This window comes from Symphalangus syndactylus, chromosome 14, assembly GCF_028878055.3.
Source record: "Symphalangus syndactylus isolate Jambi chromosome 14, NHGRI_mSymSyn1-v2.1_pri, whole genome shotgun sequence".
Lineage (NCBI taxonomy): Eukaryota > Metazoa > Chordata > Mammalia > Primates > Hylobatidae > Symphalangus > Symphalangus syndactylus.
The window spans coordinates 85,892,397-85,910,086 of record NC_072436.2 but is presented as its reverse complement, the minus strand read 5'-3'; the positions used below and the strand labels follow the sequence as shown (position 1 = coordinate 85,910,086).

General features: G+C 42.1%; 1 protein-coding gene across 2 annotated transcripts in view; it reads left to right on the top strand.

Moving 5' to 3' along the window:
* EML6 (EMAP like 6) overlaps positions 1–17,690 on the top strand; it is a 321,610-nt gene that overhangs the window by 164,503 nt on the left and 139,417 nt on the right. For both annotated transcript variants that reach the window (XM_063617993.1, XM_055243331.2), the window contains 2 exons: positions 3,132–3,317; positions 4,906–5,041. In XM_063617993.1, coding sequence (XP_063474063.1) covers positions 3,132–3,317; positions 4,906–5,041 — 322 coding nt within the window. The remainder of the gene's footprint in view (positions 1–3,131; positions 3,318–4,905; positions 5,042–17,690) is intronic.

Below are 17,690 nucleotides of genomic sequence, written 5' to 3'. Positions count from 1 at the left end.
CATAAATTGAGTGCAAAATCTTTGTACTTGAAGAAAATACTTTCATCTGAAATTTGTGTAGCTAGGGTGAAATCCTTTTCGGCTTTGTAAATCCCCTATGTTTTGGCAAATAGGAAAATTGGAATTATCTGAAACGAATGCTTGAAAAACAGTAACAGTTGAGCATCAGCCGCTTCATTGGTTTTATAGCAAATGAGCCTACCAGGTTTGTGGCTACTGTTGAGCCGTCTCTAGTCAGAGACAGAAGGGACTTTAGGGACTACCTAGGGCTAGATGAACTCAAGGTACCTGCCAGCTCTAATAAAATTTGCATTAGTCTGTGGGTAGAGACTAGAGAAGATAGACAAGGTCTCCTCATTTGATGTGAATTTAATGATGTGTTGCTACCCTAAACTGCCACTGTTTTCCAAGTAGGAAATGCTTCTCAAAAAGAGATAATATTTCAGGTATTTGCCATTTTCTGCAGAAAGTATCATACATTTTAGGGAATCATTTGACTCTTTGGAATGTTTTCATGTGGGCCTTATACCATCTGACCTGGTGACTTGTCAATAAACTTTTATGCAGATCAAGTCCGAAGATAATGGAGTCTATTTTTTGTGACTGTCTGTTTGGAAATATTCAGATAACTCAGGCTGGGGGTGTACATCCATAGTTAAAGGACTAAATAATTTTTTTAATCTTCATGCATGAGGAGGTGTAAAGAGAAAGGGAACTGTCTGCCTTAAGCATTGCCATGAACAGCAAGTTCTTTGGCATGTAGGTACAACCACTAATCATTTATGTCTAATAGTTTGTTCAGGTTCATAGTAACAGCTTAAATGTTTTCCAAAGCTTACACCTAACTAGCTTTTTCCCAGATCTCTTTATTCTTTATTTTAAAAAAACTTTATTACAGGTGTGTGCTACCACTCCAGGCTAATTATTTTTGTAGAGATGGAGTTTTGCCATGTTGCCCAGGATGGTCTCTAACTCCTGGGCTCAAGTGATCTCTCTGCCTTGGCTTCCCAAAGTGCTGGTATCACAGGCATGAGCCACTGCGCCTGGCTGCTTTATTATTTCAACATAGACTTTAACACCTTTTCATTAATAATACCCAAAGAAATGAGTTACCAGAGCTGATACCTTTTTCTGAGAAGAGAATCCCACTTGGTCCTTCATCGTGTATCTGCCCTTCATTCTTGCCAAGGCATCCCTCTATTCCTTAACCCCCTGCCACGCACACACACAGGACAGCCCCCCACCCCCAGCTGCCTGAATCCCAGCCACCTTGGGGGTATAGCCATCCCAGAACTGTTTCCTCCAGTATCCAACTACTCTGAGAGGACCATGGTTTTTCCTTTCCTGCAGGTGTAAAATAGTACAATTGTTACTGATTTATTCCCACATTCCTGCCATGTGGCTTCATCTCATCCTGCTCCTCTGAATCCAGATGCAGTTTCTTCCTCACTGCTGATCCAAGTCCTACTCTTGTTCATTCTGTTTAATTCAACTTAGTTCTCTACCTTTGAATTTCCTTGCCACCCAGGCACAGTCTGAATATGCTACCTTAAAATTATCTCACTGTTTCATTTGCCTCTGCATTGATTCAAAGTTGTCAAAGCAAAGATAAAAGATTTCAATATTTTTTTCTAACCCCATTGAACCCTTACCTTCAGTGAGCTACTTCTGTTTGCTTTCCCTCCCCTCCAGATGGAGATGACAATCCCGTCTACCTTAGCCTATTAAGGGTTTTGATAGGATCAAATAACTTAGCACATGCAAATAGCCTTTATGAACTGAAGGAGGGGCTATATCAAGGGCAATGAGGTTATTCTAGTTGATACATGAAAACTATGTTAACGTTTTGAGAGGCCAAGTGGGGCGGATCACCTGAGGTCAGGAGTTCAAGACCAGCCTGGCCAACATGGTGAAACCCCATCTCTACTAAAAATACAAAAAACTAGCTGGGTTTGGAAGCATGTGCCTGTAGTCCCAGCTACTCAGCAGGCTGAGGCAGGAGAATCGCTTGAACCCGGGAGGCAGAGGTTGCAGTGAGCCGAGATCGGGCCACTGCACTCCAGCCTGGGCAGCAGAGTGAGACTCTGTCTCCACCCCCCACCAAAAAAAAACTATGTCAATGCAAAATATTTTGTGTCTGTATAACCATGGGAGTGTCCTTACTGCCTTCTATAAAATTGCTGAAGCTTTGTGTATGGTCTTCTACACGATGGACACATTTTATGCAACTAAAACTGAAAAGCCTAGTCAATTATTTGGGTATATGGAAATATAACTCATATTTATGAAACATTTCTAAGTAATACTTCTAAAATGAAGATTTATAACATTTAAAGTTAGAAATTATTTCCAAATATATGTACATCAAAAATACCTAGATATAGCCGAGTGTAGTGGCTCACACCTGTAATTCCAGCACTTTGGGAGGCCGAGGAGGGCACATTACTTGAGGCCAGGAGTTCGAGACCAGCCTGGCCAACATGGAAAAACCCTGTCTCTACTACAAATACAAAAATTAGCTGAGCTTGGTGGTGCACTTCTATAATCTCAGCTATTGAGGAGGCTGATACACAAGAATCACTTGACCCTGGGAAGGCAGAGGTTGCAGTGAGCTGAGATCGCGCCATTGCATTCCAGTCTGGGTGATGGAGTGAGACTGTCTCAAAAACAGAAAAAAATTATCTAGATGATATATCAACATGCTAACCAGAAGTTATAGACCATCACAATTTTCCTGTTTATACTTATCTGTGTTTCTAAACTTTTCTACAATAAACCTATACTAGTTTCATAACTTGACAAAAAATTAAGCAAAACATGATTTGTCCACTTGATTCCAACTCTGAGAACATTATCTTCTATTAAACCACCATTCAACAATGAGCAAAGCTTTGAAATTTTGGAACTTTGAAAATTTTAGAAGTGTTGTTACAGGCTTTTCTTACGTTCCTGGTAGTTAGCTAAAATGCTTTTGTGTTACATGTTGTTATGTTACAGCAAAGCAAATTAACTTATTTGTGCCTAGCTTGGATAGAGCAAATTACGTGAAATGCACTGAAGTGTAAATAAACACCAATGCAGTACATCTGAATACTCTATCTTGGAGATCTATTTTATCACTTACATTCTAGTTTTGGACACTGTGTGGAAATGCCCTGACTGCAAAAAGAGGGATATTTGGCAAAACAGGGGATCTTCAGACCATCCTTTGCCTTGCATGTGCCAAAGAAGACATCACCTACTCTGGTGCTTTAAATGGTGACATCTATGTCTGGAAAGGGCTCAATTTAGTCCGCACCATTCAAGGAGCACATAGCGTAAGTATTACCATGTGGAAATCTGTGGGTGACTTACTAAATAAGGTAAGACCACCAATCCCTCCCTGTATTTTTCTCTTGTTGCTTTAGAATCAGAGGACCCTGCTGAACACTCCCCACTCATGACAATTTCCCATATTACATTTGCTCACCTAAAGGAAAATATATTTCAAAAGTATACAATGTAATTAGCCCTCACCTTAACTATTAATTGCTTGATTTGTGTCATCCACAGTAGTTTGACAGAACACTAGAACTAGCTCATCAGATTCATCTTATAGGCACTTCTCAAACTTTAATGTGCTCAGGAGTTTCTGGGGGATCATATTAAAATGCAAATTCTGGCTCCATAGGTCTGGGATGATGTTGCCACAGCTCATCAGTGACCCATAGTTTGAACAGAAAAGGTGTAGATAACTATTGCTCTTACATTGGTTGGTAAGATAGATTTTCCTCATTCTTTATGTTGAGGTGCAGGGTGTTACCTCCATACCAGTGTCATGAGCTCTTAAGGTACAATCAGAAACCATTGATAACTACATATCTTCTGGTGGTCTGCTCGTAAGAACAAGGACAAACTTCTTACCACTCTGCTCTCTTTTTTGACACACATGAAAACGACTACATTGTTGTATCTACAAATGATAAAATTGTCCCTACAAATGGGAAGATGATGTAAAAGGCAAAGCCTATCATAGTGAATGGAAATTGGGTAAAGATGTTATTGGAAATGATAAACCTTTAGCTTATTGCCTCCAAATTGATACCCTATACCCTTAATATGAAGAAAAGTTTAAGCAGCTCTTAGAGCTATGACATTTCAGATCTTTCACTATATGTTGCAGGTGAATTTTCTTGGCTTCACTAATTATGAAACAGCTCTTAAAATAATTGGTCCGTATTTGTCCTCATTCACAAAAGCAGCTGCCTTAGTAACCTAATTTCTTTTTATACTGGATCTTATGTCACCATTATATTCTTGCAGCACTTTTGAACAAACCAAATAAAGTGTTTTCCTGTGGAGGAGCATCTTTAAATTACTAAAACTATTTCCATGTGAAAATCTTCAAATGATGCTTAACAAGCTAACACAAGTGCAATTTACATTTTCAATTAGGTTCAAGTGATACCTTTGTGAGCTCACTGAGGTACATTTTGGGCACTTTTGTGCCTATGAAAGTGTTTATGTCCCTAGCCTCTTATCTCTACTTAATTATTTTAGGCAGCAACTTCCATGAAACACCTCCATAGTTGTCTTTTCTCTCTAAGGGCCACTTATCACATAAAAGAATTTGATTCCCATATCAGCATTAATTATATTTTTGAATTTTTTTTATACTACCGTCTTTTTAGTAGTGGTAAAAGATCAGTTGAACTAGTTTGCTTTGATTATTATGATTTTTTAAATGTAGCTGAGATGAACAGTATTATAAATGGCTACTTGGTCTATTGTCAGCATTTCAATGGAGAACAAAGGGGTTTTATTTTTGTTTTTGCCTTGTTATGTTTTTAAATCAACATTCAACTATATCTATTCATCATACTTAGGATGGTTGCAGCATTGAGTATTACCTATTTTAATCAACAGGCTGGAATCTTTAGCATGTATGCTTGTGAAGAAGGCTTTGCCACTGGTGGGCGAGATGGGTGTATACGACTATGGGACACTGATTTCAAACCAATAACCAAAATTGATCTCAGGGAGACAGAACAAGGATATAAAGGTAATATATGTGTTAAGCTTACCTGTAACTCTGGATGTGAAATATAATGTGAAATTCTGTATTCATATTTGTTTCTCTATACCCCGTTTTAAAAAGGCCGTTTATATAAATATATTGAATACAATCAAAAGTATGTTAAAAGTAAATGGATGTTCTTTTTCCTAATTCGCACAAATGCATCTGTATGAACCAGCAATGCTGCAGCCAAAATAAGCATTCTGATGAAGTTGCTGAGGTTTCTTAAGAGATGGGATTGTCAGTGACAAAACCAAGAAGTTCTAGGCAAGTTGGTTACCATGAAAATGAATGTGCCCAGCCTCTGAAAACAAGCAAATGAGAGGAGAAATGAGACAAATTATTTTTTTTTAAGTAGCTTTAAAGTAGTAGATAATTATAGTAGTAGGGATTAAGAGCATGGGCTCAGTCATGTGGTGTGGGTTCAAATTCTTTTTACCTATGAGAGAGTTAAGAAATTGAACGGCAGTCTCAAATTTCAGGGCATCTATTTCCCCATCTATAAAATGGAGATAATACTAGCACCAGCCTCCCATAATTGTATGAAGATTAAATATACTTGGAAAATGCTTAGGATGAGGACTAAATATACTTGCAAACTGCACTTAGCACTCAAACTGTTAGCTATTCTCACCATATATAGAGTGTATATATCAGAATACAATACATCTTTTAAAATTCTCATAGGCCTGTTACCTTTTGGCAGACAAAGAATTTACAGCTGAGAAAGATTAAAGTGGGAAAGTGTAAATAGGAAAGACAAGAGGAAGTCATAGCGCTGTTAATACTCTAAGCACAGGTTGGGAGGTTCTGTTCACTCCCCACAGGTCGGCCACAGACCCAGCGCCGAGGGAGGGGTACACGGTACTGTGAGCCATGGGGGTCCACAGGATGAAAACTTACCCATTGTTCTTGTGAAGGGGAATCTTTTTCAGTGCCGAGATGAGGGAGAAATTTCCTGAGCATCTTTTAGAGAAGACCCTGTGACATAGGGCTCAAAGTCCTCAACAGGCCTGAAACGAGCTGTTTCTCCTGGGTTGTTCCTCATGAAGCCCCCGTTGTGTGACCTGATGGTGATGCTGCCACAGAGGTTGTTCCATAGACCAGATAATGTGGCAGTGCGCAGTGCTCCCCGCCGGCCTTAGGTAGATTTCAGAGGACTGGGAGAAGACAGCGTAGACAGCATATCAGGCCATCCTTAGTGTTGTTTGCAGCAAAACTTTTCCAACGGTTGAGCAACAGGGAAATGAGCTGGATATTGTACTTCCTGTTTATACCTGGATGCCAGCTGCTTTATGTATCTGTGAAATACAAAAATGTGCATTTAAGTCAACTAATCCAGGATTGGACTGTTGTCTTCTCACGGAGGCTCAGGATGCTGGTGTGCATACGTTTCTGTATACTAGGCACAGAGGTTGGCATAGGAAGTTGTGGAATTTGGTATCTACCTCAATGTAGGGACAAGGAGATCAAAGTCCTTAAGTTCTCTGCCATAGAGTGTGGGCCAGGGAAACTTGATCTGGAAAAAACATACCAAACAGATGTAAGCTTGCGAGTACCCGTAAGAGCAATTTTTTTTTTAAGTACAGTAGCCAAAAATGTTTGACCCTGAACCATGAAACTTCTTGGTGTATCTTTCAAAGTAAACCAGAAACCAAAACATGTACTTAGTGTAGTCAACTTGCCAGGTGGGATTAGTGACCATAAACTGCCTAAACGTTGGGGAGCACCAATCAGGATTCACGACTCTTTTTGGCAGTTACTCCATTTAACTAATCCAAAAATTGTATCACATAATTAAGGCATAAAATTTAAAGCATGGGGATCAGCTAAGAAGCCATTGGTTTACCCTGCTATACTTTTCTGCCCAATACTGAGTCCTTGAGCCTGGCTCTCCTGGAAGAGTTCAGGGACCAGTTCTGAATGAGGATCTGTGTAACCAGGTGTTGTACTGATCACATCATCCCCACAGCCAACTCCCATCTACAGAGTTAGGACAGTCAGCAATGCCTGACTGTCAGTCTCAGATTCCCACCCCATCATTGCCAAGATAAAGCACATCTGGGTGGTACACAGTAGATACTGGGAACCCGAAACAAGCCTGCACCTCATAGGATGTGCCCTGTGGTGCCTGGGCTTGGCGTTGATCAGGGATTGGTGTGCATCTTAGTTGGCTTACTGATAAGGCAGTAGCCTGCGTTTTGTAGGGAGAAACAGATTGTGCTTTTACAGGATGGTATAGATCATGTTCCAATTTGAGTCCAAGGGAGTCAGAGAGGGCATAGGGGCTGGGATGGAGCTCCTAGGAGAGTGGAGATGGCACTGCTTAGCACGCAGCCCCACAGTGTGGATGCTATGGATGATGTTACTTTTAGAATTGCTGCTGACGACCAGTACTCTTAATTGCTTAGTATTTTACTTTAAACTGATTAATATATCTTTTTAAAACTTTGCTTTAAACTAATATTTGTGACATGAGTTTAATATGCTGGGGTTTAATTTTTGCCATTGGAGCACCCACCTAAAATTATCCCCTCCCCCTGGCTTGGGCAACATTGTCACAAAAGGCCACTGTGTATCATCAAGCATCAAAAGAGATGCCTTAATTCCAGCCCTCAGTGAAAAAACAATATACACGTAGCATCAAAAGAAGAAAGGCTCCTGATTTGAATTACTGGTAACAACTGAAGTCTGGCCCACCCATTGCTCCCAAGTTAGGGAGTTCTTGAGCCTGCATGGACAGGGCCCTGTGGGGAAACTTGCTCTGAATCCCCCTCTAAGGTGCTCTGTTGCGCTCAGCCAGGCCTTGGTGCCATTGTTCCACTGAAGCAAGGAAGGAGGATGTTGAGTTCCGGAGCCACCTTCCACAGCTCCGAACAGGGAGAGACTCTCAGAACCGGCCCTCCTGTGGTCTTGGAGGCCGGCTGCCTGGGCCATCCTGTGATGGAACAGCCTCTCCAAGGCAAGTGGAGGTGTGCCCCAAATCCAAAGTGAGGTAGAAGACCCAACACAAGTATAGGAATTAAAATACATAGGATTTGAGGAGATAAAAGTAATCAAGATGTAAATAGCTTTGTGGCGTAGCTTCCCCCTTCAGCCAGGCAATACCATACCCTTGATCCTTTGAACATTAGCAGAGAGCTGAGCAAATAAGAGGTAAGGAAGGAGGGTGGGAAAAGAACAAAAGAAAGCAGAGTGGACAGAAGATGGTCAGGTGTCCTCCCTACCCCCTGCCAACCCCTCATCCCTTCCCTCAAAGAAGGCTTGGCCTTCTGCTCCACCTCTCTTTGCCTCAAACAAACCAAGTATATTTGAAAGGAACAGATTGAGGCAGAGCAGTGTTAGACTTCCTTGCCCTCAGTTTGGACATAAAGCTTCCTTGCTCTCAGTTTGGACATGACAGTTTTATTTTTATAAGAACTATCTTGATATAAATGAGCTTTCTTCTGTATTTTTGCAATTTGTGAAACAGTGACACTCGAATTCATTTCAATGGAAATGTAGTGATTTCTCATCTTACTCAAACAGCCGAATAGTTTTCTAAACAAATTTAGCAAGAGAATTAATCATGGCCATGGCCCAGTTCCCATGACATGTTATGGGTGCTTTTCTATGTTTTATAAATTTAAAAGTGTTAGCAAAAATTAAGAAATTGCTGCTTACTAGTGTTTAGGAATCTGAGGGTATTTATAAAGATCACACTTACTGTGCCACCTGTAAAGACTTCTGTTGCTCCTCCTGTAGACATCTAGAAGATTTACAAAATGAATCTGACAATTTCCAAGTTGTTTAATGCAAATCTTGGCAAGATTTGCATACATTTGCATCTTCTAATAACTATTAACTGTTAGCCATCAAGAAAGAAGTTTTAAAATGAACTAAGATGGATACTAAGCTCAGAGAAAAATGATATGGCTTTGTAATAAAGTGACATTATTAATTTACATCTTTGTAGTAGCTTGAGCTAATTAGGACACTTACAGTAAAAAAAATTAAACCCACTTTAGGTTAAGCGTGAATGATTGGAGATGGGTCACATTCACATCAAGAATTGATTAGTGTCACAGGAAGGGGAACATCACACTCCGGGGACTGTTGTGGGGTGGGGGGAGGGGGGAGGGACAGCATTAGGAGATACACCTAATGCTAAATGACGAGTTAATGGGTGCAGGAAATCAACATGGCACATGGATACATATGTAACAAACCTGCACATTGTGCACGTGTACCCTAAAACCCTAAAGTATAATAAAAAAAAAAAAAGAATTGGTTAGTGTCAGATCTGATTCTCAGGGCTTCCTCCCTTCTCCCCGAGGGTTAGTCAAAGAAAATGTCTCTCACATGATTAGGAGGGCCATCCCTCAGTGAAGGGAATTGTAGTGTTTTATTTGCACCAGTGACTTGTGCATCTTTTGTGAGTTATTGGATTTTTGCTGACTTGGGTGTTCAAACAAGTTTCTGTGGCAGTAACACCACAAGATGATATAAACCAACAACCTAATTCACCCAGGATCTTTCATCTGCAATTCTCAAAGCCAAAAAGTTCGGAATACCAGAAGATTTTTTAAATAACTAATTTGGCAGCAAGACTTGTCCTGATATGAGGCTACTGGGTGTCTTTATATATTTTGTTATAGAAATACTTAATTTCAAGGTGTTGCCTCAGTTTCTGCTGGATATATTACAAGTCCAAAATCCGCATTTTTCTGAATTAGATGCACCAAAGGATTTCAGCTATACGGGGTGGTTGTTCTCCAATATACATCTCAGTGAATATAAAATTCTGGAATTTTGAAGCTGGGAGAGACCCTGGATGTAAGGCAGCGGTGGCGGCGGGGGATGGGGAGAACTCCCTCACTTCATGGATGGTACAATGAGGCCCAGGGTCATTAGCATCAAGCTAATTGTAAACTGTTAGCTTGAGGTCACTCACTCATACCTCACACCAAACTTCATAATAGTCCACGCTGAGTCTGATCACTTTTAAAACACATTTATGGTCTGGGTAAAATAATAAAGCTTAAGTAACTTATAGTGGTGGCAAGAAAAGCCAAAATTCTTAAAGTCCATCAAGCAAAATGAATTACTTCTAGGATAATAAAACACTTTGAGTTAATGGTTATAAATGATTCTGTCTAAAGGAATACAGTAATTATTCACACAGTATAAGATGTATTATTTACTTATTTGTCCACTCAGTAAACATTTATTAAACATCCAAGTGCCAGATACGTGTCTAGCAACTGAATAGGAAGTCCTGAAAAGTATATTTCAGTCATGATTATATTTTAGGTGTGAGTGGAGGTCGGGGGAGTTCTGTGGGTTTTAACTACCAACACATATTTATTGAGTTGTTGCTGTGTCTAATGGACTATAAACTCCGAATCCAGAAAGATCCTGCATTAGGTGAATCACTGAGCAAGAATTACAGGCCAAAGTTCCACGACATGAGATGCCCTGCTTAGACTTGTCACTATCTCCACTGAACCTTCTCTGGTCAGGCCACCACCATCTTTCACATAGAATACTGCAGTTGCTTTGTAATTTGCATTCCTGCTTTGACCACCATCCTCTGCACAGCAGCTAGAGGGATTGTTTGAACTTTATGTGAGCCAGATCACATTATTGCTTTCTTCAAAACCCTGCAATGATTCATCTTACCCAGAGTCAAAGTCCTTATGGCAGCCACCACCCTCCCCATTGCTCTGCTTCGCCCTGGCTGCCCCTTCCCCTCTCTGCCCTCCCATGCTTCTCCCTTTGCCTGTGACACTCTTGCCTAGAATCTGCATGACTACTTCCCTCCTCTCCTTCAAACCTTTGCTCAAATAAAGCCTATGCTGATGACCTCTTCTAGAATTGCAACTCATTCTGCCTCCACCACTCCAAGTATTCCAAATCCCCTTCTCCCGGGTCTACCTTTCACCTTGTAACATACAGTATAATTTCTGTGTTACGTTCTTGGGTATTGTCTGTTTCCACAAAGGTAGGGATCTTTGTTCACTGATGCCTCCCACCCACTTAGGATGTGCCTAGTGTGTGCTGGAGTTCTGGAAGTAGCTGTCAGGTGAATGAAAAGTGTCATAGGACTGGAGGGTGGAGCCTTGTGGAGGAGCGCAAGTGATGAGGATGCAAAAGGAGGAACAGAAAACTTGGTTGCTTTGTGTCAACCTGTGACATGCAAGCTTGCACTCCAAGGGCCAGCTACAGGAGGTCTTAGAAGTTTAGGGAGGCATGTGGCATGATCGGATCTCCACTTAGTTCTCCTGCCCCAGAGCAGAGAGCAGACTGGGGTAGGATAGGATCAGAGGTAGGAGCCCAGGTGGTTGTTACACAGTGTTCATGCTTATTACTGTTTTTACTCCTCAGAGTACTGTGATGGTCAGATAGTCTAGCAGCTCTCAACCAGGAGTGATTTTTTGGACATTTGGCAGTGTCTGGAGACATTTTTGATTGTCACAACTGCGGATAGAGTACAGGGATGCTGCTAAAAGTGTTACAATGGACAGGAGAGCCACCACAACAAAGAATTACCCAGCCCCAAATGTTGATAGTGTTGTTGTTAAGAACCCTTGCAGAGAACGTCCAAAAGACCAACTCTCAAACTGAGAATACTCTTGTTTACGATAGAAGCAAAATAAGCACATCCTATTCTCCGGTTCCGCGGGTGGCTCCATTACTCACCTCTTGACTCCTTGCCTCTGTCGCCGCTCTCCATGTGTGCCCACCGTTTTTCTCTGGGCTTGCCCTTCAGCCTCACTATTCTGCTGAGAAGGTAGAAGAACACTGCTGTGGCCCATGCCTCAGGAGCTGGAGACAGATTTGCAGCCAGGAGACATGATGTCGTTGTGTGCTCAGGTTCCGCGTGTGACATGGTGTCAGAGGGCCGCTGGCCTGGCTTGCTGTGTAGTAATTCCTTTGTAAATAACTCTCCTTAGCCAGCCTTATGTAAAAGCTACCTGGGTGGGTTTCCTCCCTGGGTGGGAGGCCATGGGCTTGGCTATGTGTTCTCATCTTCATCAGAAAGTCTCACTAGGCTTTGTGGGTCTTTCACAGTTCCTGTGGCTATAGGATTTTGGATCCTGTGGAGTGGGTTTTGAAATAAGCAGAGATTTTGTAAAAAGAAACCTTCGCTATGAATTCTGCTGGAGATTCTCAGGCAGGGAGCCTTTGTGAACAGGAGCAGCAGGTCATAGGCAGTCTGTGCTGAGGATGACCTGCAGCCCCAGCCCTGCGACTCTCCCAGCTCAGGGCCAGTGCTGAATGCCCACTCTGTGGTGGCCTTTGTGGTACACACTCTACACACAGGATCCCATTTAATCCTCAAACTCCCCTGGGGGTCCCCTGGCAGGGAAGCTTCTCAGGCTGAGATCTGGGCAGTCACACAGGGCCCGGTGCTCAGGAGGGCCCTGCGGTTGGTTGCATGCTTTGCTGTCACTTCTTGGAATTCTTAATCATTTTTTAGCAAGGGGCCCCACACTTCTGTTTTGTACTGGGCTCCGAAATCATCGGTGTTTGTGAATCCCTGGGGAGATGTATGTCTTTCCTCCTGCATTTCTTTCACATTTCCAAACTCTGTCTTCAGCAGTACCCTTAGAACATCAGAAGCCCCCTCAAGGCCCAGAGCTCCTGTGCCCTGGATCCAGCCTCCCTAGGTGGCTTCAGCCACCCCTTCCTGAGGGGCTGCAAGGGCAGGGGATTTTGAAGGTCTCTGCTGTCTTTTCCACACCCTCTCCCAATATTCCCTCTTAAGTCTGGGTGAAATTACTCTTCCTCTCTCTCTTGTTCTTATTACCTTTTACCTCTTGCACTCGAGGCATTCCCTGGTTTTGCATCCTTAATAAGGTTAGGTTTACAGGAGACAGCCACAACCTTGTCTTGTTTCACCTTCAGTACCATGTCCTGGGCATACATTCACAAAGATAGGAAATAACTTTATGGGGAAGGGTATTAACTCCACACTTGAACTGCCTGAATCCTTAATTTTTTTTCCCCTATTGCTAACTTGCTCTATGACTTGAGGCAAGTAATACAAACTTTCTATGCTGTTATTTCCGTGTCGGTTCAGCACGTATTTACTAGCCCCATTGAGGGCCTGGCGCTGTCCATGGGGTTAATGATAATGCCACCTCCTAAGCACTCATGGGCACTCACGGGCACAGGGCTTGGTTAATTTGGTGAGGATCCTTACTGCCCACTTGCAGGGCTTGCTTGTTTAACTCAAAGTCGACTTCTCAGAGGTGCTACTGTCTTTCTTGTCATTTGCTCATCATCCTTGGGCTTTCTGATCCAGTGGGGTAGAGTTTGCCAGTGTATGACTGAAGAACCACTGCATTAGAATCAGCTGGGGACCTGCCAGGCACTCTGAATTTTCAACAGTCTGACATGCGAGAACACACTAGCTGGAGAATGGCTTGAGCAGGTACTGGTTCTCAGCCCTGGGGAGCTAAAAGTAATGAAGTCTTGCTCTGGTCTAGACCAACTGGGAGGAATATCTGAGAGGGGCGCAAGCATCTGTATCTTTTAAACACTCTCTCTGTAGATTCTGGTGTACATTTAGGGTTGGGAACAACAATGCCTGGCCCTTTATCGTATCAGGCCTTGGAACATGGGTTTTAAGAACACTATTAAATACGAGCCTCTCCCTGCTTTCAGTTTTCTCCTCTTGGACCAAAGAATTGGGAGAAAAGGCCATTTTCTTCCCCTAATGGTTTGTTCTCTTTGTGTGCTGGAACATAGCCTTTTCCTCTGTGAGTTTGCAGTGCCAGCAGATCAAAGTTATAATAGCAAATGACAAAAGCTAAGTTGTAACATAAGGCAGAGTAACTAAGACTCTAGGAAAGGCCCATGGGGCATTTCATAGTTCCTGGCACTGCCACCTTACAGGGCTCGGATGTGACCACACATACAGCAAGTTGTTCTGTGATGAGATGTGAACTTAATAAAAAGATCCTGACCTAGCACAAAACCCACGGGTTAAAATAATAGCATAACGTATTGATTCATTCCTCAGTGCCAGACACTGGGTCAAGTGTTGTTGCATTGAATTCTCACAATGCTATGAAGTGTGAGTGCTAATATCTCCACTTTACAGATGGAGGAACTAACGATATGAATGCCTAAATACCTTACCATGTCATACAGCTGGGAAGGGCTGGTATATAAATCCAGTTCATATATTTAACTGTTCAGAATAAACTAGTGGTAGAAAATAAGCAGTGTCCCTTAGTAATGAGATCTGATTTGATATTCACAAACTAGATCTCCCCATGGCCAGGTTTCAGGACTGTAGCAGAGGGAAATCGAAGGATGCCATTTCTCTTCTCTGGTCTGAGTATAAAATCAGGGCCACGGACTGGTGAGGATTTGGTCTTGGCATTAGACGATTTTTTGGTTTAGATGAGTGGTTTGCTCTCTACTGCCATCTGCTGGCTCTGTACCAAGCATAGGCCCAAGCTCCACGTTTCTCATCACAAGTGGCACAGGGTATGGTGTCCAAATGTGGACACCTCATCTGTGTGGTGAAACGCCTTCAGTTCATACTGTCAAAAGTAGCAATGATGTGTATTTCTCCAGGAAAGAGAACTTCTGTGGTTTTAAATAATGAGGATGGTTTCTCCTGTTTCTCTTAACTACTGATGGATTTGTAGCCATATTCCAAATACTAGCTTATATTTCTCTGACTCCCAGAGCAGAATATAAAGGAGTGTAAGACAGCTTCGTTGCCTTCTAATGCTGCAGCTGCCTTGGCCAGCCCAGCTTGGACATCATGATTACATTTCTGTTCTCTGGGTTTATGTCAGAAGTAGAAACTAAGCCTGGATAGACAGGAGAAGTGAATTAATGTCAGAACTTTGTCAGGGATCTGCTACTCACCAAGGTCTCACCAGAAGGTTCCCAGAAGAGACTGTGTGGTTCTCTTCACCACTCTTGCATGCAGAAAAACAATTAGGTTTAAAAAGGATGGAAATGGGATGTTATTAGGAAACATGAGTACAGCTTTTGACCCACTGATGTCTTCCTTTTTAAAATGGTTATCTTAGGAATGAGAGTGACCTGGTATTGTATCTATTGCCTGGTGGACAGACCCCATGAGGTTGACTTGTCTGATGTGACAAAAGACAATTGATGTGTTTGAAGAACTGAGTACTTACGGAGAGACCCAGTTGCTCTCTGAGATAAAATGTTCACAGCTCATTAAGTTGATATTGCAAACAATGAAAATGTAGCAACTCCTTCTCTTGTTCTCTTCCCTTCCACCCATGTGTAGCCAGAAATAATCCTTGCTAAGCTTCGCCTTTACGTTGGTTAGTTCAGTGGAACCCTTTTTCAAATGACTCCTTTTTCAAATGAAGTTGGAGATGGTGACGTGCCGAGGAAAATGCAGCAGTGGGATCTTCAAACTCCCGCCTCTTGCTGTCCCATTTCCAGGCCCTCTCCTTTCCAGGACCCTGGAACTCTTCTGAGGAATGCAAGAGCTCCCTGGATATGGTCTGAAAAACACTTGAGTGCCGTGTGACTTGACTGGTTCATTAGTCTGGGCTGAGTTGGAAGGTTCATCTTTGTTCCTGAGCCTCAACATTTTTTAAAAGAGAGGATATATAGACATATATTTAATGTCAATATTTAATTCCAGGTCGTGGGTTGTTATAATCTTTTTTCCTTGCTGAATTTATTCCCCCAAATAAGGTTAAAAAATAGCAGGACAATAAATAGAGCAAAAAAGTAGATTATTTAGTTTTTGCTGATGTTGGAAAATCATTAACTCTTTCCTTCCTGATAATGCTGAAGAGTACAGCATTAAACCCTTTCTGTAATAAAGCATAAATATATGCTTGACCAAATACAGCTCCAGGTCCTTGGGAGGAATTCAAGTCATTTGGCCTTGAGAGGCCAGACATGCTGTTGGAGGCCTTGGGAGAATTGGTGTGTTCATGCTTGCAGTGAAGCCATGGATTCCAGGCCTGCCTGGAAAAGGGCCATGTCTTTAAAACAATCAATGGCATTATAAAAGGACTATGATCTGAATATTCAATAACAGTTAAAATATATAATGTATCACTAAGATGTAATGTATATGTCTGTATGTGTATACAATGTATGTGTATATAGGTACACATATACATTTGCATCACTTTCGTTTTTGATGCGTGGATATCTGCTTTACATATGTCTGGCCCCTTTTTCAAATGTAATCTTCATTACGGCAGGAGCCTGTCTTGTTCACTGTTAAGCTCCACTGTCAGGCACAGAGTAGCACTGAATAAAAATTTCTGGAATAAAGGAATGAATATATCCCTTCTTTGAATGTTCTTACTGAGTAACAGGGGTGGTATCTTTTATTTCTTGGTATCTCCAAGGACTCAAATGTTTGATTTTGATGTTTTATTTCTTTTGCTCAGTAATCTTTATTGAGCGTCTACCATGTGACAGTCACTGTGCCAGGTACTGAGGATATAGCAGTAAATAAAACTGATAAAACTCTCTTCACAGACGTTTCTATTCTACTGAGAGGAAGCAGATAATAAATACAGTAAAGGTGGATTATTTGTTTTTTGCTGATGTTGAAATATCACTGACTCTCCTTCCTTCCTGATGATGCTGAAGAGCAAAGCAATAAACCCTTTGTGTAATAAAACTAGATGATGCAAAGCCTGTTGGGGAGACAACTAATTCAGCCCCTCCTGCCAAGCTCCTGCAGGAGCTGAGAAAAACACCAGGGAGAAAACGGGAATATGTTGACTCGTGAGTGGTAATGAAACCCCGAAAAGGGTAGGGAAAGAGATCAGGACAAGGAGGAGGGCCGTGGCAACAGGATCTTGGGCGCAAGGCCATGTGGTTCTCTGCAGCTGAGCTGCATGCCCTGTCAGCTTGCAATGACATCCTGACTGCTTTCACCATACATCTCTCCTTCCCATCCTTGAAAGCCCATCCTGATGTTTGCAGTGGGGGATTTTGAGTAACTGACCCTGAACTAGTGTTGCCAGGGTGTCTCTACTCCTCCCAGCGGGAATGATACATCGGCCTGTGTGCTTTCTCCTGCCATTTCAAGACCCGTAGCAATGAATTCAGAGCAAGGAGTAAGGAGAGTTATCTCATGTATTTGTTTAAAGCCTTATGCCTTGAAAAACTACTTTCTCTTAATAAATGCATTATCTCATTGGATCCTCTCAAGACCACAGTGAGGTGATTAAGAGGAAGATTTATAGTTAGGATGTCCATGTACCCCAAATTACCCCTTCTGTTGTCCCAGCATCCCAGCTGGTTTAGTGTTTGTCTTGGCTTTTTATTTTTATTTTTATTTTTATTTTTTTTTTTGAGACCATCTTACTCTGTCGCCCAGGCTGGAGTACAATGGCACAATCTCTGCTCACTGCAAGTCACTCTGCCTCCCAGGTTCATGCCGTTCTCGTGCCTCAGCCACCCAGGTAGCTGGGAATATAGGTGCATGCTACCATGTCCAGCTAATTTTTCTATTTTTAGTAGAGACAGGATTTCACCATGTTGGCCAGGCTGGTCTCAAGCTCCTGGCCTCAAGCGATCTGTCTGCCTCAGCCTCCCAAAGTGTTGGGATTACAGGCATGAGCCACCGTGCCTGGCCATTTTTTTTAATAGACTTTTTTTAGGACAGTTTAGG